At 43.4% G+C, this 26011-nt stretch overlaps 1 protein-coding gene across 2 annotated transcripts in view; it reads left to right on the top strand.

The window, feature by feature from the left end:
* VPS33B (VPS33B late endosome and lysosome associated) overlaps positions 1 to 26011 on the top strand; it is a 691895-nt gene that overhangs the window by 233757 nt on the left and 432127 nt on the right. For both annotated transcript variants that reach the window (XM_069222652.1, XM_069222653.1), the window contains 2 exons: positions 6097 to 6193; positions 21586 to 21663. In XM_069222652.1, coding sequence (XP_069078753.1) covers positions 6097 to 6193; positions 21586 to 21663 — 175 coding nt within the window. The remainder of the gene's footprint in view (positions 1 to 6096; positions 6194 to 21585; positions 21664 to 26011) is intronic.

Raw genomic sequence — 26011 nt, 5'->3', positions numbered from 1 at the left:
TGCTGCACGCAATGTTGATGGTGAACAGATCAAAACACTGACAGAATCCATGGATGGCAGGCTTTTGAGTGTCCTTGCAAAGAAAGGTGGCTATATTGGTCACTGATTTGTTTTTGTTTTGTTTTTGAATGTCAGAAATGTATATTTGTGAATGTTGAGATGTTATATTGGTTTCACTGGTAATAATAAATAATTGAAATGGGTATATATATTTTTTTGTTAAGTTGCCTAATAATTATGCACAGTAATAGTCACCTGCACACACAGATATCCCCCTAACATAGCTAAAACTAAAAACAAACTAAAAACTACTTCCAAAAATATTCAGCTTTGATATTAATGAGTTTTTTGGGTTCATTGAGAACATGGTTGTTGTTCAATAATAAAATAATAATAAAATTAATCCTCAAAAATACAACTTGCCTAATAATTCTGCACTCCCTGTATGCTACAAATGGAAAATGTTACCCTGTAAACATCTGTTCATAGCGTGTAGTACTTTAGATCCACATGCACTTTCATCCTCCCTGGGAGTCGGTGTTTTCTGCAGATGTCTTTATTCTTAATATTTATTCCTTACATACACTTGACAAATAGTCACACTGTAGTCACTTACCACTTCATAATTATGTTCATCCGTTGTGCAAAAAACAATCTAACCATGGAGACATTGTCCCTTTGAAACTAAGGGAGGAGTCACCAAACATCCCCTTACTTGAAACGCTTCTTTGAATAAAAACAATTTGCAATGTCCAAGCCCAACAATAGATGGCAGGAGTATGCAGAGCATGTGAATCTATAGTATTACACACTACGAGCAGGTAACCTACAGGGTAAGTAACATTTTTCTTTCAACACAGAATACAATGCTGTTTGAATCCAGCAATATCGCATGCCGCCAAATAAACACCTACCTCATTTTATGACCCCACGTATGGTTGTGTAGTTTCTGGTTCCACCCTGAAGGACAGCAATACTTGTTAGATCTGCTGTTTGGTGAGATGTATTTATCTGGCCCATATATTGATCATGACCTGACAATATGAAAAAGGACACTGATCTCGACACTTTCAACAGTAATTAGCACTCCAGCACGGTCAGCGAATACAAGTCAGGATGTCTAATAGACAAGCCTTTGAAGTTGCACAGTCTTTTCAAATAAAAGCACAGCAAAAACAAACCCCATAAAACTAGTCTTTTGAGAGGGAATTTTTCTGAACACAACCATAGAGGCTGTGGAAATTCATGCGGAGCTTCAAATACATCTGAGCAGTGACTCTTTGTGCACTGTCACAACCACAAAACATCTGTTGGGAGAAGCTAAGATATTACCCTAAGGATTTGAGGGGAATAATTATAGGCACATGGGGATTTTACACAGTGCTGCATGGCTACTCCATCAAGTTCAAACTTCTGCCCCAAATGTGCCTCCATGAAAAGACAAAATCAACACAAAATGTCCAGTTGTTCACAGAAGAGATTTGATTGCTGCTAAGCATGGGTTCATTATAGGAAGTGCTGTTACATCAGAGATGTCATGGAGTATTCTCAGTGTGTTCCGAAATGAAAAATGCCCAGCACACTTTCTTCCTTCTTCGAGTTGCAGATCCTTCATATATTCCTGCAAATAATTAGCTCCAAGATGACAATGTTACAAGATGAAATACTGCTCCTAGTACAAGGAGACGACTTTCTAGTAGACCTCAATTTTATGGTTGGGCAAAGCATTATTACTGTATTACATTTTTCCATAAAATCTGTGCTGAGTGTTTACCAAATGTTGTGGTGGCAGCTCATCACCACTACCAGGGCATCTATGATTACCCTTACTTAGATCATAAGCTTGTTATGGGGAAAGGAGCTCCTCAATGCCTTACACATTGAAAACAGTGTCCAACTTCATCAGTTAAGGTTCACCATCAATGCCAGAAAGTCCTATCTACAACCACTGCAGACACAGGCTTATCTGGCGGCAACACTGAATATGCAGGTAGTTTAACCATTCCAAATACTGTAGAGAGTACCAGCATTTGAGAGACTGTTTCCAGTTTTCCTGGACGTCACAATCTCTAACAGCAAGAGTGGTGATGAAGTTGCTAGGCATGATGAGTTAGTTGCTAATGCTCATCTGCAAATTCACCCTTTACATTTCTTTTTAGAATCCCAATAGGCGCAAGCATCTGGGGTTTGAGGAGATGTAGTGGTGGTGGTGGTGTTTCAGATCAAATAAGGTAAATTGCTAGCAAGGGGATGATTTGTAAAGTTATTTAAGCAAAACATTAGATGGTTGTTAAATAGAATTCATCCGAAGACAAAAAGATCAAATTATTAGTCATATACATCTGTTAAGAAAAGGAGAAACAGGCGTACACAATCAAAAATTAAAGACAATTACTTGTATACTTTATAATAGAAAAAGTCAACATTTTAGGGAACCTTACACATACAAAACCCAACATACATTAATCATGTGCAGTAAATCGAAGATCTTATAAGAGCATCATAGATAAATGCACGTAAACTCCAATTTCTTAATAAATGTAATCAGTCCTTTGTATGCATCAGTTGATCCTGCAGTCCAAGAATTAATATTTGAGAAGTGGAGCAGACTTTCACGTTTTGGTCTCTTGTGTCACAAGTACGGGAGACCAGCCTCAGGGCAGTATACGTTAAAGGAGTTTATCTAGTACACAAGGTGACTGGCTACTGCTCTAACTACGTAGTTTCAGCAGAGACCCATTTGATAATTAATAAGTTTGAATAGCGTCTATACACAAGCTTAGCCCATATCTGATTCACTCATGTTGCTCAATGAAAATCATCCCATGTAGCCGACTAGTACATATATAGTCCTGAGGATGGTCTCATGTTCTTGTTACACAAGAGACTGAAACATCGATGTCTGCTTCACTTCTCGTACATTATCTATTGGATCCTTGGATCAATTGATGCGTACAAAGGACTGATTCCATTTATTAAGAGAACTTAATGAACCAGGCCTAGGCTACATGTATATTTCTAAAACACCTGTCTTTAATACTGACTACTTACTATTCAGTTTATCTGTTTCTGTTTGGAAAATTCCTATCAATAAAACCTGATTTGAAGGGTTATTCAACACGGAGTACCTCATGTGCATACTTGAGATCTCAAAATTGTCTTTATATGACTTATGGGTCTGCATCTTTAGCCACTACACTCATGCTCACTTTATACGTTAAGTTGCATTTCTGGTAGCAGTCACTTCCTTGCTCAAACCTCAGACGCTACCAGTCGATGAATCTTTCATGCACGTTCAAAAAGACAAAGTAGTCTCTAAAAAATAAAAATAAAATAACAACGGTATTTTCTTTCTTTGTAAAATAAGGAACGCTGTACACAAAAAGGGAAGAACATGACATTGACAGTGCACTAAAATAATGGAGAGTAACACATATAGCACAAATTATCGGAAATGAACAGTTTCGCAGTCAAAAGCAAGACAGAGAAGTTTTAGGCAAACGTCCATGATTAATTCCGAAGACTGCACCATCTTTTCACCTTATTCAAGCCTCTGAACTTTTGGCAATCTTTCAAAATCCTTTTACCAGGGCAGAAAGGGTATTTCCATCACAATATGTCAAACAAGCACTCATGTATTACAAACACAGGCCCAGGCCTTTACCCAACACAAAGCAGTTATTTGCCTCGTTTGCACCCATGTGCCTTGGGAAACCTGTTTCGAAAGGGGGTTGTGTACGCATTCAGATTTGTGCACGCGCAAAGAGAAAACTGATGGAGATTCCACAGCCACAGTCAACTAGTGAAAAAGGTGCCAGCATGATTCTCCTTGGCAAACTTCCACTTAAGATAATTTGAAAGTCAGCAACGTAGTCATTTGCTTATAAATTCACAAAACATTACCTTGTTGACATTAATTCTATAAAAAAAAAGGAGGCCGAAGACGGTCAACAGTTTAAAACAGTACTTAGTTACTACAAAACCTCTACTTTCTGCTCTCTTCAGTCTGAAGGAGATGGGCTAATGCTTTCAAGTCAGTGAAAAGCATGTGATTTACAACACGCTGCAAACAGAAAATGTCACTTACCTATGGCAAGTGTTTCCTGGTTAACACACATAAAAAACACCTAATCAACTCCTCCTTCGACTCTGCCACCTACCCAGATCCCTGGAAGCACGGGGAAATCACTGATCTCCTAAAAAAAATTAAAAAAAATAAAGCCGACCCGGAGATCCTCTCCAACTACTGCCCCTTCTCCCGCCAAGGTTGATGAGAAATTATTCAACGCCCGCCTATCCCACTTCCTCGAAGCAAACAACACTCTTGACCCCTCACAATCCGGGTTCCGCAAGAACTACACTGACGACATCAGGACCAAAGGCGAGACTGTCGCTCTCATCCTCCTAGACCTCTCCGCAGCCTTTGACACCGTCTGCCACCACACACTCCGCACACGCCTCCACAACATAGGAATTCGCCACAAAGCCTTAGAATGGCTCACCTCCTTCCTCACCGACCGAACCCACAGAGTCCGCCTTCCACCCTTCCACTCCAACACTACCAAGATCACCTGCGGAGTCCCCCAAGGGTTCTCCCTCAGCCCCACACTCTTCAACATCTACATGATCCCCCCTAGCCAACATCCTTCGAGCACACTGAATCACTATCCTCGCCTATGCAGATGACACCGAACTCATCCTCTCCTTCACCCGCAACCCCACCACCGCCAAAACCAACCTAAATGCTGCTCTCCTCGACACCGCCAACTGGATGACCACTAACCACCTCATGCTCAACCCCAACAAAACCGAGATCATCATCTTTGGCCCCAACAAAACCACATGAGACGACTCCTGGTGGCCCACCGCCCTAGGCCCCGCACCCACCCCCGCAAACCACGCACACAACCTCAGCATCATCCTGGACCCCTCCCTCTCCACGACACAGCAAATCAATGCTCTAACCTCCTCCTGCTTCCACACACTCCGCACTCTAAAAAAAAAAATCCTTCAGATGGATTCCCCCAGAAACCAGGAAGACAATCACCCACGCACTCATCAGCAGCAGACTGGACTACGGTAACGCCCTCTACGCCGGCACCACACTCAAACTCAAAAGCAAACTCCAGAGAATCCAGAACACAGCCGTAAGCCTCGTCCTTGGCCTCCCCCGCCACGAACGAATCTCACCACACCTCAGATCCCTTCACTGGCTCCCCAGGTCCCTTCACTGGCTCCCCATAGACAAGAGAATCACATTCAAGATCCTCATCCACGCACACAAATCCCTCCACAACACCGGCCCAACCTACCTCAACGAAAGAGTGAACTTCCACACCCAACCTCCGATCAGCCGACCTCGCCCTAGCCACAGTCCCCCACATCCAATGCACCACCACAGGAGGCGGTCCTTCTCCTACCTCGCCCCCAAAACCTGGAACTCCTTCCCCACCAACCTTCGCAAAACCAAAGACCTCCTGCTCTTCAGAAAGAACCTCAAGACATGGTTGTTCAATCAGTGACCCTCACTGCCCCCCCACCCCCCTCACCCCCACCACCCCCCAGCGCCTTGAGACCCTCACGGGTGAGTAGCGCACTATACAATTATTATTTTTTTGATTAATTGATTCTGATGAGGTCAAAGTAGTAATCTGCAGTAGAATCTGCATACTGATGCATTGTGGGTTTTGGCTAAATTATTTCGTGCCTTTATTAATCCAAAGATTAAACTCTTGAGGTAAACAATGGCTAACATTTCAAATGCACACTAAATGATGTGCAGCATACGAATCAACAAGCAGAGAGCAGATGATGACAGGTAAGTAACATTTTCCTTTCTAAAGGGCACTTGTTTGGTTGAGACTATTACTTTTGCAGGTAACTCCAGTTCTACTGTGGTCTCCTTCCACCTCCCACGTTTCCTGACAATTAAGGTTTTTATGTTTTTTTTTTCTCTTTCTCTACATTTGCTTATGCGCCTTGAAGCGATGTCCTGCAGGAGTGAACACCTGTTTGCATACGTCTCTGTTAATTGGTCCCTCTTAGAATCCGAGACTGTTAATAGGCTAATTCATCTTTTTTTCTTGTTTGCTTCAGATGACTTACGAAGTATGGAAAGAGCTGGTCGATGAAAATAACGGCGATGAGAAGGGAAGAAGGCCCAAGGTCGGGCACATCTTTCTAATGGATCGAGGTATTTTTTTCATTTACGGCTTGTTTTATTGAGCTAAAGATGGGGCAGAATCAAGCGCACAGCACTCCCTATAACAACGGACACTGGCGCTATTCTGCAGGGAAAGATAACTAAGGTTTTGTAGCGGATTTGAGGCTCCTGTTATACCTCATACTTGATTTCAGCAAGCAGCAGAGACAAAATATAGAAAGCATCCTAATTTCTGAAGAGCACTGAGGAACCCATAAGAAATTATCAACATTCTTTACAGTGCGCTGTCTTCCACTTTGTGTTCTTCTTATTGTCAATTTTGCTTTCTATGTGCTTCATTTGAAAAAATAAATATTCATTTCTCTTTGTTTTTATTTGTCTGTTCTTTAGTGACTTTTACTGGGCCTTGTCTGTTGAACTTAATTGAAATGATTTTATAGGGGACACACATTCTAAGGTATTAGTGACCCATGGAATGATGTGACCCACCTTTGCCTACCATGCGGCTCTCTACCCACAATGACACGATCCCACGTACAAACTTCATGAAACCTGCACTAAACACCTTGCTGAAAAATACACCACTGTGAGGAAGATGACAAACCCATTCACTGGCTTCGGCTGCTCCTTTGCAGGTAATGAGACCATGTAATCTGTATGGAGGATATTCATATCCACTTCAAAACATTCATACCCCAGGCTTAAATCTGTCTAGATCAAACAGTACCTATGCTCTTAGTGGGTGATGGTGCCTGCTTCATGTGCTTTGATCTTCTTAAACTTTTTAAGACGAATCCAATCCATAGGTTGAAATTCCTTGTGAATGAAATTCCTATGTCTGAGGGAAGTATTCACTTATCTCAAACGTCCTCCAACAGTACAGTGAGGATTTATTTTTTTGCTGAACTTCATTACCAAAACCATACATTTGAAGCATCTTTCTTTCTGAGAGGGATGAGGCCATTGTACTTCTGCTGCAGTTAGTGCATGACCAAATGTTTGTCAGTCTGTTGCTTTGTGCGATAGCACCAATTCTCTGCTTTTTGTCCACAGTGCTGAAGCCAGGTGTGTCTAGGAGCACATAGTAATCCAGGTTAAAGATACAGATTCCTGGATCAAACTTCTTTCTCAGATCGTTGTGCTTCAGGATTTCATAACCAAATGTACAGGTGGCTGAGTAAAACCTTTTTCCCAACCTTGGCACCTTGCACTGTGCATTGCACAGCAATCTTTTAATTTCTAGAGATGCCAATAGACTGTACTGTGTGACCGCTTTGGAGTTGGCTAGAATGTCCATTGAGTTGAGCTGCTCGAGCCCCTTGGCTGCATGTGTAAGTCTGTCACCATTTTCACTCGGAAAGATGTTGAGTCAGAGTGTGTGAATACGCAGCTCCCTCATGGGATCCTTCTTTGCACCTTTATCTGCAGTGACTGGAGATTGGACGAGCACAGTGAGGAGTACTTTAAACAGTTTTTTGCTGTATCAATGAGCAATCGTTCGGGCTGCTGTCCAGTCTAATGATTTTTGCTTACTACACCACTCCAGACCATATTCAAATCAGTGTTAGTTTCAGCTTCAAGAGGATTAATCCAGCCCAAGCTAGAAGGCTTTGTCCACTCTGAATAGGAAATCCTATTGATTGCCATTCCTCATGCCTTGTACTTTCAAAGAGCCACATACCTTCTGAGAAATGCTAGCTATGTCATGACAGCTAAACCACAGCACAACACATAGCCTTATCCTAAGCTGGATCTTAAGCCCCCCTGTTCTATTTGGAGATATGTTCACAGAAGAGCTTAGTATATTGTTGCTATTTGAATATATTTTATTGGCAATTACAAACAACGATGGGACTGAAGCACATCACCTAATCCCATAACAACAAAAAGAGTCTCAACTTCTCCCGCCTCTAAACCTGGAATTCAATTGAGATTGCCTACATTTTCAAGAATTATGTGAACCAACTCATACTATACCTAAATGCGCCATATGAATGTTAGGTGGGTGGAAGAAAAAAAGGGCAATAGAGCTAAAGACAACGGACACTAGAGACAACAAACACCATCACTGAAAAAGAAGCAGTTACAAACTGTACTCCATCTGGGTCCCCCAAATTCTGAGTCACATGAGGTTGTGACAGCTGAGCAGACTCAGGCAGCAGCTGCACACTAGGATGCAGATCACCCAGAAGTCTGATGAATGGAAAAGTACATTGCTTAGTACATTCATGTCATACCGTTGACTCCCCCAAGAAAGATCCAACTCTCACATGGATATAGGATTTACCATCTCCTGGCACTTCAGTTTAGCTGCTCTCCTCTGAGATGCCGATGATGCGAGAACTACAAATTTATTTCTGATTTAAAAAAAAAATCTCCTCTTGGCTTGTGTTTCAGCACAGAATTCTGGGAAGAGAAGGCTATCCAGATCCTCCTCATTACACCCACGTTTTTCAAAATGGGATCACACCAATAGAGGTCCTCTGACACCTCAATGTCTGTGTCTTCCTCATGAGTAGCAGATAACTGCAGACCTGAAGGGTAGTCTATAAGCCCTTTTCATCATGGTTGGGCCAGAGTCACCGAAGTGCAATAGATGGTCCTAAAATAAAGCTTACACCACCCTGGCTGTGTCATAACTGGTCACCACATAAGAACGCAGTAGCACCCTAAAGTAGCCAGCTGCCTTTGTGGTTTTGCATGTTCTCAAGCCTGTTATCCAGCATCATCATGCGACTGATAGCCATATGTCTGGAACTCCAAAAGACCTCACAGGTCGATTTCTGCAGCATATGTTCCTCTGTCCACCACCTGCCATCACCCTGTAGTGTCAGCCCTCACTACTGCTTCCACTGCTACCTCACCACCAGCCAACGTTCTGCATCATATGTCTTAGGCTTTTCTTCACAGCCGAAACTGTCCACATTATCTAATTTCTTAACTATAGTATCAAACACTACCTTCATTTTGTCTTTTAATAAGCTCATCGACCATTAGTTCCTTGATGTCCTCCTTGCCACCTTCTATTTTCCTTTGGGTCTGTGACTGGTATAAATAGGCTTGTATCACAGCAGATAATGTCTGTCATTGTGCAATTCTATTACAGTCTGTCTCTCACTTCATGGATATCCTGAGCTGGGACCCACTGAAAGTTCTGCACCACTTGGAGGAGTCTTTCCCCCTCCATCCCTGCTCATCGCCAATGGCACTCCTCTGGATCCAGCGTGCTCATATCAAAGCACTACAGGCAAGCCTTTCAGAAATTAACCTTTGTATTTGCATTGGAATGTTGCTACCCAAAGCCCTAGGTGCACCCAGTTCACAGACCCTCCTGGGTTACATGGTCCTCATCAGATCTGCGGACACCACTGGGAAGCACAGTTGGGCAACTTCTGCCTCCCCAGTGCAGGTGCCTTTGGATGCCAGGATTTCTCCCTGTGGAATGATAATCCAGAGGGCTTAGCAGAGTCTGCAAGGCAGCGAGCAAAGACTGTGATGAGAATACCCAAATGAAATGAAAATGAAAAGTGCATTTACATTACAGGATGTGCCCGTTCATCCATTTAACTGGTCTATTTTTACAAGGATACTGTAAGGTTGGCTGAGCAAGCATCCACCTTCAGCTTTTAGCAATTATGACAGGGCCATTCTTCTGCCATTCTACTTTACTTTTAAATTGGGTAGAGGTTCAAAAACATTCTCAGTGGTGCATCGACTTTATGGAGTTTAGTCTTCAATTTACTCTACTCTTTAATTAGAATGAACTAGAGGCAGTTTATGGCCTATTGCAAGTTCTCACAGGGGCTCTGTAGGTATTCTTAGGGTTCTATATACATTTGGTATGGGTTCAGTCATAATAACTTTTGCTCACCCTATTTTATCCTTACCGGAAGGACAAGTACTGACATATCTATATACAGGCAAATGGATTTCATGAGTAATCATTATTTGATGTAAAAGAAAAGAAAATGCTTGCCCTTAGTGATAAATGCATTATTGTTTGGTTCCCTGGTGCTTTACAGCCACTTCACGGTGAAGGAATCCGTCCGCTAAGAGTAACTATTCAGCATGTTTGGCTTTTGAGGGTAAACGTAAGGGTACCTACCCTATCAGTGCCTAGTTATACACTACACTGGCAAGTTTCTCTCTTTGAGTCCTATGGCTGCGTACGCCCTCCCACTATTCATGTCTGTGGATCCGGCACCGCTCAAAGCCATTCCACCTGATCTGAAGGCAACTCCAGACTCATTTGACCCAGTACGCCTCTACTCAATGCAGCATCTAACTGTTCCTTGGTGAGCTCCACCTCCACCAGCTCCATTTTTACCTATCAGCTTTGGACCCTGTTGTTGCTGCACAGAACGGATCACAAAGAGAAGCCCAAAGGTTGGTAGAGCAAGAGGAAGAGGAGGAGGTATACAGAAACCACATTTGTGACCTATTTTGCATGGACTCTGATCCCCTTGACCCTTATCCATACTGGACATATGGTGGTGACCAAGGACAACCATTACAAGACCTTTCATTATCTACGTTCTTGACACTTCCCCTGAATTGGACATGCAATTTCCCACTGGACCACCCACACCTGAAGTGATGTTGATTCTTTTGGTGGTGAAGAAGGCTGCTGACATCTTAGACTTACAATTGCCAACGCCTGAAGTAAAGTAACTGGTCTTACTGTTCTGAGTAAGTGTTCTTACTGAGGTCCTCTTTTCCACAGTGTTTATGGTGGGACCCCCTGTCGCCTTTACATGATGCCCTTTTGGAACCAATCCTGGCGGCCCGAGATATACCATCCTGCACGCCTGCAGTCAACAGCTTAATGGCACAACATTATCATCTAGCTCCAGTTGACCCACACTTCACCTGAAAGCCTCCTCATCCAGGTGTGCTGTTCACCAGGTCAATCGATGGGAACCTTACCAAGGGTATCCCCAGATTGAGAGCCAAAAAGACCGGAAACCTGGGGGGAATAAGAACAATGGCAGCTGGCTTGTATTTAAAGTGGGGGAGTGTACAATAATAATAATAAAAAGTAAAAACAGCACTTACCTTACGGTGTCCTCCTCTCTTCTCGTTGGTTCTCCTGGAAGCTCCAACGTGAGACCCAGGAAACTGCATTAACCAGCTCTGGTGCTGCTTTCATGCTGGTAACCAGCATGAAAGAAGCCTCAGGATTAGAGGGAGTGGCCTCTCTCAGCACGCACAAGAGCACTGGAGGCCTGTGCTTTCTCTAACCCAGATGTCTTAAGATAGCTGGGCTAGAGAAGTTTAAAGTGCGTATTTCTGATGGATACAACTACCTGTGGATTCCTAACCTTATGAATTCTCCTAATGCACCAGCTCTCCATGTCAACAAGGACGTCACATTTGCACGGCTCCGCATGCGACTCCATCTGGCGTCATTGTGGCAATTAGAAGTCCTCACTGGTGTGCTGACGTCCGTTCCCTTTTCTCTGCGCCTTTGACGCTAACGTTTTTTTCCTGGCTTTCAAACAGTTACTGTTTCGAAGGAGTTGTTGTCGAGTTACAATGTCTCCACCAAAAAAAATCAGGCTTTAAGCCTTGTCATGAGTGCGGGGTCGCATGTCGGTTACAGATCCTCCCGAGAACTGCTTGTGGTGCCTAAGCTTGGATCACGACGTGGCTGGTGCGTGTCATGCCAGTGGATGATCCCGAAGGCCTTGAAGGAGAGAGAGGCTAAGCTCTTCTTGGCAAAAGCTAATAAGGAGCATAAGGGTCATTGAAGATCTAAGGTGAGGGACTCTTCTTCACATAAGCCCTCGAGGTCGCCTAAGAAGCGGTGCCGGCACAATTCTCTGCGCCGTTCTTCCAGGGATCGGTCTCAGTCCCCTCTGAGACGGTGCCGTATGGTGTGGTAGGTCAGTCCAGCGGTCACTCATCAGCCTCAGAGTCCACAGGCTTCTCCTGCGCCTTCGTTGATAGAGGTCTTCGAGTCCTCCGGTTCAATTTTCTCTTGTGTCAACTCATGGTCAGGAGTCGGTGGTACAAGATTCGGATTCGGTTCAAGCGCCTCAGGACGAGCAGAGGTTTCCTGCCTTCCCGACTCCGGGAGCGGATCCAGCAGCGTTCCTTTATGCTGTGTTTAGCATTTTCAACATAGCTATGGCCCCTGCTGGTGCACCAGCTGGTCCCACGGGTCCATTAGCTTTCACACTTGGTTCGACGGCGCTGTACAAACAGGCCCTGTTTGTAACCTTCTATCCAGCTGAAAATGCTGGTTCGGTGCCGATGACATTGTCACCCCAGATGATGTTACAGATGGAATCGATACCGGATGGGTCCCTATCGGGACGCAGTGTCTCTCGACCCTCTCCTCCGCCGGAACGACCATCTGCTTTGAAACTGGCATTGTCGACGTCGGCTAATTCTCGGTTGGAGGCCAGACTGAGGTCAAGAAGGAGGGTCTTGAGGCTCTTGGCGGAGCAGGAGTATCGGCAACAGCTGTTGGTGGAGCCTATGGGTGAATTTTACGGCCTGGACTCTGCAAGTGGCCTAGATACACCCCCTGAGTGGGATCTTTCTTCCCCTGGCGAGCTCACAGAGGAGGCAGCATCTCACCACAGCGTGATAAGAAAGGCTGCTGAGTTCTTGGACTTTCCTTTACCAGCATCGGAGGTGAAGACTAACATCCTCACTGAGGTGTTGCATCCTTCCTCTACATCTTCGGAGCCCCTACTCCCTTTTAATGATGCCCTTACTGAGCCCATTCTGGACATTTGGAGGAAACCTGTCACAACTCCAGCGGTTTCCAGGACTGTGGCTAAGAGGTACAGAGTTTCTCCACAGTTTTTGTTTCAGCATCCAACACCTGAGAGCTTGGTAGTGCAATCCTCTTGTTCTGCCTGGTCTGCACCTGGTTCGTTCCCTGCTACTACATCAGATAGAGAGTCTAAGCGAATGGATCAAACAGCAAAGAAGAGTTGCAGTATGGCCTTGAAGTCTGTCAATGCTACCTGTGTGTTGGGGAGGTATATTCATACCCTGATGGACACAGCAAGATGTGTGGTGCCAAGCATGCCTCAGGATGTGCACGGGCAGTTTGATGAAGTCCTGTTGGACACTCAAGCGGCGGCCAAGTAGGTTATCCAGCCTGGTTTGGATACAGCACATTCAGTTGCCAGGGCAATGAGCACTTCGGTGGCGACCAGGAGGCATGCATGGCTTAGGTCTTCTGGCTTTTCCATGGATGTTCAGACAACCTTGTTGGACCTTCTGTTTGATGGCGAGAAGTTGTTTGGATTTAAGACCGACTCAGCTTTGGAGTGTTTTAAAGATAGCAGGGCTACTGCAAAGTCCTTGGGACTCCAGGCTTCAGCGTCCACACCCTTTAGATCTTTTTGGAGGTTCAGGGGTTTTGGCCGTGGGTCTTCTTTTTGTGTGAGGCCACAGTCCAGCATGCAGCAGCCTGCCAACCCTCTCTATAGGTGTTATCGAGGGCGGGAAAGGGTTAGAACACGAGGAGCCACTCAGCAGCCTCCTGTCTCATCTTCTTCATTTGGTGGAATCCATCAAAGGAACGCAGCCCTAGTTTTCTCTCCATCTTGCATCATACTTCTCCCGTAGTGGGAAGGCTATTTCATTTTCTCCACGAGTGAGAGTTAATCACATCTGACTCTTGGGTGCTGAATATTGTGGGGAAAGGTTATGCCCTTCCTTTTTGGGAGTTTCCCCCTCCTAACCTTCCCCCTCATTCATTTTGCACGGAAGATCATCTCCTGTTGCTTCAGCAGGAGGTGCACGTCCTTTTGTTAAAGGGTGCAGTGGAGTTGGTTCCAGAGCAGGAAAATGGTCAGGGATGCTATTTGAGGTATTTCTTGATTCCCAAGAAGGAGGGTCGATTGAGGCCTATCCTGGACCTGAGGATTTTGAATTGGTTCCTCAAACAGGAGAAATTCAAAATGCTGAACCTAGCACGGGTGCTTCTGGCTTTTAACAAGGAAGACTGGATGGTGTCTGTCGACTTGCAGGATACTTATTTTCATATCCCCATTCTGAAGTTGCACAGCAAGTATCTCCGGTTTGTGGTAGGGTCAGAAAACTACCAGTTTGCGGTCCTTCCTTTTGGTCTTACTTCTGCACCTCGAGTCTTCACTAAGGTGATGGCGGTGGTTGCAGCTCACCGCAGAAGGAAGGGAGTATCTGTTTTCCCTTACCTGGACGATTGGCCGATCAAAGCCAGGTCCCCAGAGCTTGTGCTGCATCACTTGCAAATGACAACACAGTTGTTGTTCAACCTGGGCTTTATAGTAAACATGCACAAGTCTCACCTGGAGCCCTCTTAGCGCCTCCTGTTCATAGGGGCAGTACTGGATACAACATTGAATCGGGCCTACCCTCTGCCTCAGAGGATTCAGGACATTCAGGCGTTGGTTCCAATGTTTCAAAAGGGAGAGGCTGTTCCAGTCCTCAAGGTCTAAAGTCTGCTCGGTCTGTCCGCTTCTTGCATTCTGTTGGTCACTCATGCACGTTGGCACATGAGGGCTCTCCAGTGGTGCCTCCGCAAGCAGTGGTTTCAACACAAAGGGGATCTCGAGGAGACAATAACAATCTCTAGAGATGCTGCAGCTGATCTACGATGGTGGGCTGTGGGCAACCTTTTCCAAGGAAGGCCGTTTTGCCTCCCACCTCCGGTGGCCACGGTCATAAAGGATACTTCCACTCTAGGGTGGGGAAGCTCATCTGGGGGACTTGGCGATCAGGGGCCATTGGTCTCCAGCGGAACAGATGTTTCACATCAATCTGTTAGAATTGCGGGCAATACGTCTGGCTCTCAGGGCCTTCCTCCCGTCCCTTCTCGGTCAGTCAGTTCAAGTCTTGACGGACAACACTACCGCAGTGTGGTACGTCAACAAGCAGGGAGGTGTAGAGTCGTACCTTCTCTGCAGAGAGGCTCTGTGGCTCTGGTCCTTTGTGCAGGACCATCCGATTTGCATAGTTGCAAACCATCTGCCCGGAGTTCTCAACGTACATGCGGACAGTCTCAGTCAGCATTTCTCGGTCGATCACGAGTGGCGTCTCCATCCAGACCTGGTCCTTCACATCTGGCTGTGGACATTTCCACAGATAGACCTGTTTGCCACACAGGAGAACGTATACTGCCCGTCGTTCTGCAGCCTCCAGTATCCGGTGCAGGGAGCATTGGTGGGGACGCATTTCAGATGTCTTGGTGCTACCAGTTGCTTTTCGCATTTCCCCCCAAACCCTTGATTCCCCGGGTTCTAAGGAAGATTCGCCAAGATCGGGCTCAAGTCATTTTAGTAGCTCTGGATTGGCCAAGAAGGGTGTGGTAAACAGACCTTCTCCAACTCTCACTGTGCCCTCCACTCCGTCTCCCTCACAGGGCAGACCTCCTCTCGCAGTGCAGGGGCAGGTTCTACACCCCCACCTCCAGAGCCTGCACCTACATGCCTGGAGATTTAACGGGGCAATCTCAGTTCCTTTTCTCTCCCTCCAGAAGTGGTGGACTTTATCTTATTGGCCTGGCAACACTCCACCAAGACTGTCTATGCAGATGGGCAAAATGTGTTGCTTGGTGTGGAGAGAGGCAAATTGATCCCTTAGAGGCCATTTGTCTGATGTTTTTCTTTTTGCCCTTTCCTTGGCACAGAAGGGATATGCAGTTGCGACTGTGAAGGGTTATTTATCAGCGCTGTTGGCCTTTCTGTGCCTTCCTGATCAGCTTTCCTTATTTAAGTCCCCTATAGTTATTAGATTCTTGAAAGGTTTGACTAATACATTTCCTCCCGCTCCATTTGTCATGCCTCAGTGGGATTTGAATTTGGTTCTGACTTTCTTGATGGATTCACCATTTGAGCTTATGCATTCTTGCCCATTGAGGCTTTTAGTTTTAAAAACTGTTTCAGGCTCTTAGTGTGAAACCTCCTTTTACAACCTTTTATGCTGACAAGGTGGTGCTGAGAACCAGGGTGGCTTTCCTTCCTCAAGTAGTCACTCCCTTTCTTATGGGTTAGTCTATAACACTCTCATCCTTTTACCCTCGTCCTCATCCATCAAAGGAAGAGGAAACACTCCATTGCTTAGATCCAAAAAGGGCTCTGAGTTTCTAAATTGAGAGGACAAGAGACTTTCGAGTTGATGATCAACTGTTCGTTGGGTATATGGGCAAGATGAGGGGCAAGGCCATCCACAAGAGAACCCTTTCCAGGTGGCTCACATAAAGATTTGTTATTCACTGGCAAAGAAGGTTCCTCCTGAAGGTATTAGGAGCCCATTCCAACAGGGCTAAGTCTGCTACTTCTGCCTTGGCTAGAGCTGTCCCAGTGGCTGAAATGTTTAAAGCCGCAACTTGGGCTTCCCGCCACATTTTTGCAAAGCGTTATTGCTTAGACTCGGAAGTTAGGAGGGACGTACATTTTGCACATTCTGTTTTGCAGGATTTCTTGGTTTGACCGGTCGGGCACCCACCTCCGAGAGCAGGACTGCTTTGGGATTCTATTCATAAGGTGATGAATCCACAGGTAGTTGTATCCATCAGAAGAACAAGTTACTTACCTTCGGTAACGCTTTTTCTGGTGGATACAGTAGCTACCTGTGGATTCCTCACAGTCCCACCCACCTCCCTGTTGCCTGTCTGGTCATACCAAGACTTCTTTTGCTATAACGTATATACGTTTAGTTGTTTTTATATAACCAAGTATTGTGGTTTATATTTGTATTTGGATTGCTATATATTGTTCTTGTGAGGTCGGTATTCACCTTTTCGCCTCAAAGGCACATAAAAAATGGTGAAACTGGTGTCAGTTGTTGCTATTTTATTTTTCAGTTTTGGGGCACTTTTTTTTTTTTTTTTAGCATGGTGATGCTCCTCCACCTTTGTGGACAGGTCGCCCCTGAATAAGATATATTCTGCAGGGAGTATTGCCCTAAAACTCATTAATGCCAACTGTTTCCTTGAAGCATATAATCATGCCTTATGGCAGTGCTTTGGGCCCACCTCTGAAAAATAGGACACACACACACACACACACTCACACTCACACTCACACTCACACTCACACACACTCACACACACACTCTCACACACTCTTTTCTGGGTCTGCCAGCTTCCTGTATTCTCCTAGTCACGGATGCACATGAGGGCTATGTATTGGTGCGTGCGCACGCAGTGGCTACAGTACAGAAGAGACCTAGCAGACTTCATGGTGATACCCACCAGTGCTGTGGCAGAAGTTGGCTTGGTGGGGGAACGAGGCAAACTGGATTTGTGACATGGCTTCACTCTGTCTTCAACTATGACTACAGTAGTGGCAAATGACTCCACTTTAGGGTAAGAAGCTCACCTGGATGATTTGGAGACTGGAAGTCTCTGGTCAAGAACATGTTCTTCTCATCAATCTGTTGGACTGCGGGTTATTCGGCTGGCACTCAAAGCCTACCTCCCCTCTATCCAAGATCTGTCCCCCAAGACCTTGATGGAGAACACACTGGTGATGTGGTACATCATCGAGGAAGGGGCAATAGGGTCTCACCTCCTTTGTCTGGAGGCGTTGAGACTGGTCTTGACCACACCACCAAGGACTTTGGTTAACCACCAATTACCTAGCGTGATCTCTGAATGTCAAAGCCGGATGCCTGAGTCAGTGCTCATTATCCTGATTGGCTAAGGAAGTTGTGTATGCTGATGTTCTGCGCTTCTCCCCTTGCCCCCACACTCAAACTGCCACTCAGGCTGGACCTCCTCTCCCAGTCAGGGGGAATGGTTCCTCACCCTAATCTCTGAGGCTGCCACCTACATGCCTGGAGGTTGAGCAAGAACATTTAACTACTTTCAGCTGCCTCTGTAGGCGGTTGACGTCATTCTGTCTGTGCAATGCCCTTTCCATTAAACAGCTTATTCTGGCAGATGGAGCAACTTTATTTATTGGTGTGTGGACAGTGAAGTAGACCCCCTGCAGGCCAACTGCCACAGGTCCAGCCACACGCACTCTCTCCTGCCTGGTGGAAAGTTTGTGCACTTGGTACTCTCAAGGGGGATTTGGCAGTGATGCCAGTGTTTCCCTGTCTGCCAGAGGCGCTGTCCCTTTTCAGATCCCCCATTTTGTAGCGTTGATGAATATATGTACCCCAGCCATCTTTGTTGTACCCCAATGGGATCTTGATTTAGTTTGATAGTTTTCACTTTTTTAAAGGGTACTCCATTTTAGCCCTTGCATAGTTGTCCCTTGAGGATGTTGACAATTAAAACATCATTTTTGGTTGTTGTAAAGTTGGCAAGACGGGTGAGCGAATCGCAAGCTTTCAGTTTCCGTCCACCCTTTACTTCCTTTTTCCCTGAAAAGTTGATTTTACAAGCTAGGGCTGCTTTCCTGTCAAAAATGGTGACTCCCTTCCACTTTGGTCAACCCAATGGTTCAGAAGAGGACCCTTTCAAGATGATTTCATACTTTGTATCAAAACGTGCTATGCTTTGGTCAGGGCCAGTCTGCCACTTTTCCCTTGCCAGAGGCATCCTCATAGCTTACATTTGCAAGGCAGCTACGTGGGCATACTTATATACTTTCCCCAAGCGTTAATGCCTGGATTTCAAGGCACATAGGGAATGCCACTTTGAAATATCCGTCTGGTAGGATTTCCTTATCTAATCATCCATTAACAAGTCTCCTAGGCAGGATATTGCTGGAGCATCTATTTTACAGATGGGAAATCTGCTGGTAGAAGTATCCATCAGAAAATACATTTTTTTCCTGCTGTAACAATCTATCTGGTGGATACCCTATCTACCTGCAGATTCATCACTGATCCGCCCGCCTCCTGTTTTGATAGATGTTTTATAGGGAAAGTTAATCAGATTCTAATTTTGATGCTGCACTTCTCATTGGTTTCATTCACCCATTCGCCTCAAAGGCTGAGGAAAAAATTGATGAACACTGACGTTGATGCCAGAGTGGGTACTATATGACATCAGCGAAGTCATCTAATGCCACTTGCAGCGTTGCTACGAAGCCAGCGCCCCCTTCTAGTGATGTGAGAGGTTTGAAATTTCTGGGTCCAGTCTGATGCCTGAGATTATTCTTCAGGTGAGGAATCTGCAGGTAGATAGAATTTCCTTTAGAAAGAATGTTACCCCAGGTAAGTAACTTTTTCTTCTTTGCAGACCCAAGAAGTGCTTCCAGCCTTTCTGTGTCTGTATTTGTGTACCCTAACAGTTAATTCTATTTTCCGAGTTCCATTAGTGATGTTGCAATTTTTGCTGTTATGCTAGACACTTATGTCAAAGATTTAGAGAATTTCATGTATGGACGGAAAATCCCAGGCATTATATTCAAGGCTGTTTCTTATGTTACTGTACCTTGTGTCCCGATCAGAACAGAAATGTGAAGATCAGCTTAGGTGGGGTTAGTTGGCAGATGCCTGGATTGCAATATTGTTTACCCTTTCTGCAGATGAACGCATTATAAACGTTCCATAATTCGTTTGCCCAAAAAGGGGAGGCTTCTAGAACTATGAACACGTACGTGCTAGCAGTATCTCACGGTCCCACGCACATCTTGGGAGCTTCAGTTTGCATGCTTTTTAAAGGAATTTTAAAAACTCGGCCTATGATGCCTGGATACAACTAGATACCGCTATATTTGTTGGCCTAATCCTAGCAATTTATGTCCCTCAATACTGGTACACCCCATTTTGCATCACTTTTTTAGGGTCGAGCCTGCGTTGAATGCGCTCGCGCATGCGTATCGCAGCGAGACGCTTTAGGGTTTAGAAAAGGGCTCGGAGCCCTGTTGACGTCACATCAGTGTTTTTCATTGGTTCGTGGGCTTGCCTAATAAAATCTGCTTGCTTTCATTAGTCGAAGGCACGCACACGTCATGCCTTTTCCGGTGGCAAGCCCTCCTTGAGTGCATCGACCAAGTACAGAAAACATGCGATGCTCGCTGTTTTCTGTCCGGCTCGTGGACTACTTTTTCTCTAATTTACTAGCGCGATTTCGCTTGGCAGAATTTGAGCGCTTTACATAGTTAATTGCACTTTTTCAGGTTACGTACATAAATGCACTTTTGCCGATAGGTGAAAAGTCGGCTTAGGAGTTTACAACACTATCAGCTCTAACATGAGCAAACGCGAGCCCCGTTACATTGTAAATGCTTGTTATGTCATGGCATTGGTTGTCAGGCACGGCTCCTCCGTATGGGGCCCCCCGCCAGCAGCAACCGGTAAAAACCCTTTTACACGGAAAGGATAATAAACTCTGTTTATTATCCTTTCTGTGTGAAAGGAGCGGGACATTGGAAGTGACAAGCTGAGGGGAGTGCTCTGTGCCCCTCTCACCCCCCCCTCCCCCCGTCCCCCTGCCCCAGCCACGCGAGCCGCTCCTGTTGGTTGTTTTATATAGGTTTCTGTCCTTGAGGTGTTTTTTTTCATGTTATTAGACATCCTAAAACATTTATAAGGGCATGTATAGAAGGATGGTCATTTATCTGGCTTTTTTGGCATAATCCTGACAGTAAGCAAACACATGAAAAAGGTTCAGCAATTATTATTGGTGATGCCTTTTCCTTATACAGAGGTATCTCTGGGAAATGCAGGGCCCTTACCCACATTGAAATGTTGCATGTTTTATCATCCGTCTTCCCACAGAGAATACACTGAAGGGAGCATACTTGTTAGCTGTTGTTCTTTTCCACATATTTTATTTTAAAGTGGTGCCAGAAATGTAGACATTGATATTCTTAAAACATGCATGATATGTGCTTCCGATCTTGTGATGTGTGCAGATTTTCCCCACTTGTGCCAATGGAATTTACAGCCGTGTTATTTTTGGTCCAATTTTGATTTTACTATTTTTGAATAAGAAAATCTTCAGAAGGTTAATATAACAGTAAGTGTTCAGTAACATGTCGGCATGTTGGAAGGCTAGTGTTGTGGAGTTTCAGCATTGATGGGTAAATCTTTTTGTTCGACATGATACTTTAAGAAAGAAAGTCACCCCAAAAGATAGTTGTGAGGAAGGCACACAGTATAGTATGTACTCTGATTGGTAGACTTATTGAATTGTGATTGGTTCTTTAATTTCACTGAACCGATCTTGTGAAATATAGGGCGTTCCATGTTTTGACTAACCAGAGCAGTGACTAGAGATATATTGCTCATTAACAAAATCAAAAGTTTCTTCTTGTAAGTAGACAAATCTGCATTACATATTCTGGTTGAGAGGTGATGGGACAGAAATAGCAGAGGCAGCAAGAAAGTGTGACATGGGACATCAAACTAAACTAGTGTTGGTCATCATTGCAAAAAAACTATATATGTGTTGCATTTTTGACCATGTGTACAAATGCGTGTTCAAATAACTTCTGCTTGAGAACATCCAAGCAATTTCTATAGTTCTGCATCACCATTATTTCATACTTCTTTGTTTTTTTTTTCTTTTCAAGATGTCGATTACGTTACACCTCTCTGCTCCCAAGTTGTTTATGAAGGATTAGTGGATGACATTTTCAGGATTAAATGCGGTATGTCGAACTTTGATAAAGATTGTGTTAATTATTTTGCAGTAACTGATGCATGAAACCGTAAAAATTGTGAAATATTGTGTTTTCTTCCATACATCAGTCTAGATCCCATTTCCAATCAAAAACAGTAACTTAAGGTGTTCTTAAAAATGGACAATAGATTTTATCGGTACAGATTCCTTTCTTTAGTATACTGGAATAGAAAATTATTGGACTTTATTTAGAGGAGGCTATAAAGCATAATCTATAAAACAAAATCAGATTCTCCAGCTGCACTGCAAACCCCATTTGGATTGTCCTAGATTGTAATTGTGTTCATACAGTGCTTACTGCGCCGGACGAGACGCTGAAGTGCTTTTCAGTGATTAGCTTGCTACTCTGGAACCCAAAGGAGGATTCCTCGGGGGAATATAAATTGTTATACGTCGTGGGGGGAGTGGTAGACATGGGAGATTGTTAATTGGATGAACATGATAGAGGACGGATAGAGGAGGAAAGAGTTTAGAAAGGATTATTTAAGAGTACTTAGTAGTAGAGGTTTAGGATAAGTCAGACAGGCTGCTAGTTGGATGAATAGGACAAAGGATGAATAGAGGGAGGACGAGTTTGAGAAGAGCTATTTGGAAGTACATATTAGTAAAAGAGGTCTGGGATGAGTCAGAGAGCAGAGGTAGAGGATATTCTGGAAGAGGAATAGGATGAGTTATAGAGTATGATTTGATGAGAGTTGGGGTGTTTTTTTTTACCTCTGCAGTGAAAGAAAAATATATAAATATGTGGATACATTAAAAACATGACCACACATAAGAGATATACATACATAGAGATTTTAACATGATACGTAGATGGCAAAAAAATCAGGAGATATGCAATTGTACTGGATAAAGTATATACATATGTCTCCCAGTATTTAATTAGTGACACACTTATAGATACAATTGCTATAATCACATTTACACATTGTGACAGATGTGTGTTATTATAGGAAAGTAAACCCATAAGCATACACTCTATCTTATGTGTTATTGATGTATTGATCTACTTATATATGGATATAATGATAAAGTTCTACATATATTTATGCATATAATATTTTGTATTTATTGTATTTATTTATGTGTTTAATATATTTATGTTCATCCCTCTAGTAAGTATAGATATGTACACATATTTTGTGTTTTTCACATTAATTAGTAATATATGTTTTTATTATTTAATTATTTTGATGTAAGTATTGTTTATTTTTTGAGGTGATACGTATATTGAATAGTTAACATTTAGACATACTTTCGGTATAATCATATTTATATGATGTGATATGAGTGATCATATTAAATGGGGATCCATAAGCATGCAGTCAAATACGTATACGTTATTTATGTAATCAGCGATATACATTTTAATCATAAATGTAGGGACTGTATATATTTTAACTATACTTAATATATACATTTTTATATTTAAGTGTGAAGATAAGAGATTATATGTATTTAATTCATAAATAATATATGCATTTGTACAAAGAGATGCACATATCTGAATACATGCATATAGTCAAAGTATTAATGTTTACAAACACAGGAATGTGCACCATTGGTGTCTTGTGCATACTATTGCTGTACATTTGTATTTTGAATACGATGGTCATGTAGGGAAGCGCCAGCTCTTGAGTAATCATCTGAAGATTAAATGGTTATCTATGAATGTTATGTTTGGAGGTTACGAATTCCTTAGTTTGGCTGCTTGAACTGAGAAAGATGTTCTACCCATAGGTTTTCTTCTTGTATGCTGGGAATTTGATGTGGGGCACCCATCTGGAGTGGGAATTTCTTTGTTGTATATAGTTTATTATTTTCTTTCTGCTGACAAGTGCTCCTGTGCCATGTATTGCTTTGAGGGTTATACAAAGCAGCTTGAAAGCGGATCTTCTGGCAGCCGGTAACCAGTGTAGGTCCCTTAAGGCAGGTGAGATGTGGGCTTGTGACTTTATATGTAGGAGTAGCCTGACAGCAGATTTTTGAACTGTTGAAGTCTTTTCATAGTTGATAGAGCTGATTCATGGTAGTGCTGCCATGAAAATGCAATCTGCCAAAAAAGACCATCATGAAAAAGTTGAAAATTAGGTACAGTGTCTGTAAAATTCTGGGATACATGCCCAGCACCTTAGAAAAAAATGGAGAAGTGGCACTAGCAGTTGGTGTAGAAATTCAACCATCGACATCAGCAATGACCCTCCCCTATGTTGGAAAAGAAAGTTGTTTTGATGATTCCCTGGCATCAATTTGATGAAGATATGTGTCATTTAGGGGTCGCAGTTGTGACCCCGGCTTGCCCCTTCTGACCCCTGGCCTTAGAGGTAGCAGAATCAGTGCCAGTAACATAGGGGCAGGTTGTCCTTACAGACATCTATTAGGGGCTCCAATCTTATTTTTTTTGTCAATTTGTTTATTACACTGATGATGAATAATACTATATTATTCACTATCAGTGTAATAAAAAATGGAGTACAATTATGATCCTCCCTGACGGCAAACGTAAGTAAATAAATGTTTGTAAATGTATGTGGTGTGCAGCTGAGAGCTTGTTTATATGGGAGACAGTGTCTGTATGTGTGAATGTATGTGGAGATGTATGCATGTCTGTGAGTGAACGAAAAGGTCAAGTGTTGAGTGATGTCACTTCCTCTACCCAAGGCCTTTTAGTGAATTGACTTTTATGGATGGAGGTCCTGAATATTTCACATTGTTGCAGTGAAAATGCACCATTAAACACTAAATATGTCATTGGTTTTACGAACACGGTTTGACGATCATATCATGTTTGCCTGCTGAACGTCGGAGTTGGATAACTTTTGGGTATTCTTTTACTTTGTTTTTTCCAGTTATTCACCACTAATACATCATACAGGCATCATTTTGTTATATGTTTTTCCGGTAATGTCCTAGGGACACTCACTTCGTTGAAGTTTTGAACTGCTTACTTTTTTAGATGAAAACTTCCAAAGAACAAGGGGTGTGGCCCGAAATACATTGGGATTTCAAGTGTTAATTCATCCACTTGAAATATTTCGGTTGACTGAGAATGAAGCATGACAGATGAAGTTAATTGTGGCTCAGAATATAAATAAATATAACCAAACTATTATCATTGATAAAAGTTGATGAACATCATTCAAACAGGGGGATTAATATGAACCTCAGTTTGAGGAGATACAGTAGTACATAAATGGGATGCTGTTCTCGTGTGGTAACAGTGCTTCTAGTACATTTATGTTGACGCCCTTGATCAGAGGGTGATACCCTTCACGCACATGTAAAAGATAAAAAGTGACCACTATTGGTAACAAACTAAGGTGTGCTCTGCCCACCACTCCTTAAAGATTGCCCATCCCCTTTGTGTCAGTATAAGATAGCCATCATGATGGTGTACTCTTTATTTCTGTCATATATGTGATATATTTCTTCAAATTAAATTGCAATACATTCCAAAGTGCTACATATAGGAAGCGTTAAGTGATGGCACGGTGCTCAAATGTGTCAAATGTTCTAAGGTAAATACGTGGAAGTGCAGCTCGGAAAGTATGAAAAAGACAATTGGCTGTCTGAAATTTCATATCTCACAAGACTATAAACGAATTTAAGAACTGAGTCACAGATAACTCCCTAATGGTGACTATGAAGAGGGTTAATTAGGTCGGTTTGGTAATTTATAGTGGTCATCACCAGGACTCTGTCAATTGATATTTGCGAAGTAGCAACCCTACAAAAATGGAGGAGCTGGACCAACTGAATTGGCATGGTAATTCCATCTTTCATTCCTCTCATCCCACACTTGCGTTTGCATATGAGCACACCCCACAAGCAGTTGAAGCAGATGTTGATTGGGATGACATTAATGAAAGTGAAAACTTCTCTGACAGAAGCACAGTGCCGGTGGTATGTTGCTGAAATCTTTCTATAGATTTGTCATTCAAAAATACATGTTGTTAGTTTGACCCAAGCACAGATGCCTACCATGATATTTGAGGCTTAAATCTGCAGAGTGTTTATACCACAGTTTACTCGTCTTCCAGGGATAAATCCTGGAAATTAAGACAATTGGTCTAGTCTAGAAGTATTTTTGCTATTCATTAAGGATGTCACAATAGAAATTAAAGTGTGACACATGTATTTAGTGGGCATCGGCTCTCGTTTTGTTGACTTATTTACCCCTTTCCCGGCCCTGGGATATCAACAGCAGCAACGAAAAGGCAAATGACAGATCCGATTAATTCAGAAAAAGCTAAGAATTCTGGCGTGAGTAGGAGGAAGACAGCAGCCGACTGCATGGCCTAGTCCTACATTTAGAG

The sequence above is a fragment of the Pleurodeles waltl genome, chromosome 3_1, assembly GCF_031143425.1.
Source record: "Pleurodeles waltl isolate 20211129_DDA chromosome 3_1, aPleWal1.hap1.20221129, whole genome shotgun sequence".
Classification (NCBI taxonomy): Eukaryota; Metazoa; Chordata; class Amphibia; order Caudata; family Salamandridae; genus Pleurodeles; species Pleurodeles waltl.
The sequence above is the reverse complement of the archived record's forward strand: the minus strand, read 5'-3'. Positions and strand labels throughout refer to the sequence as shown.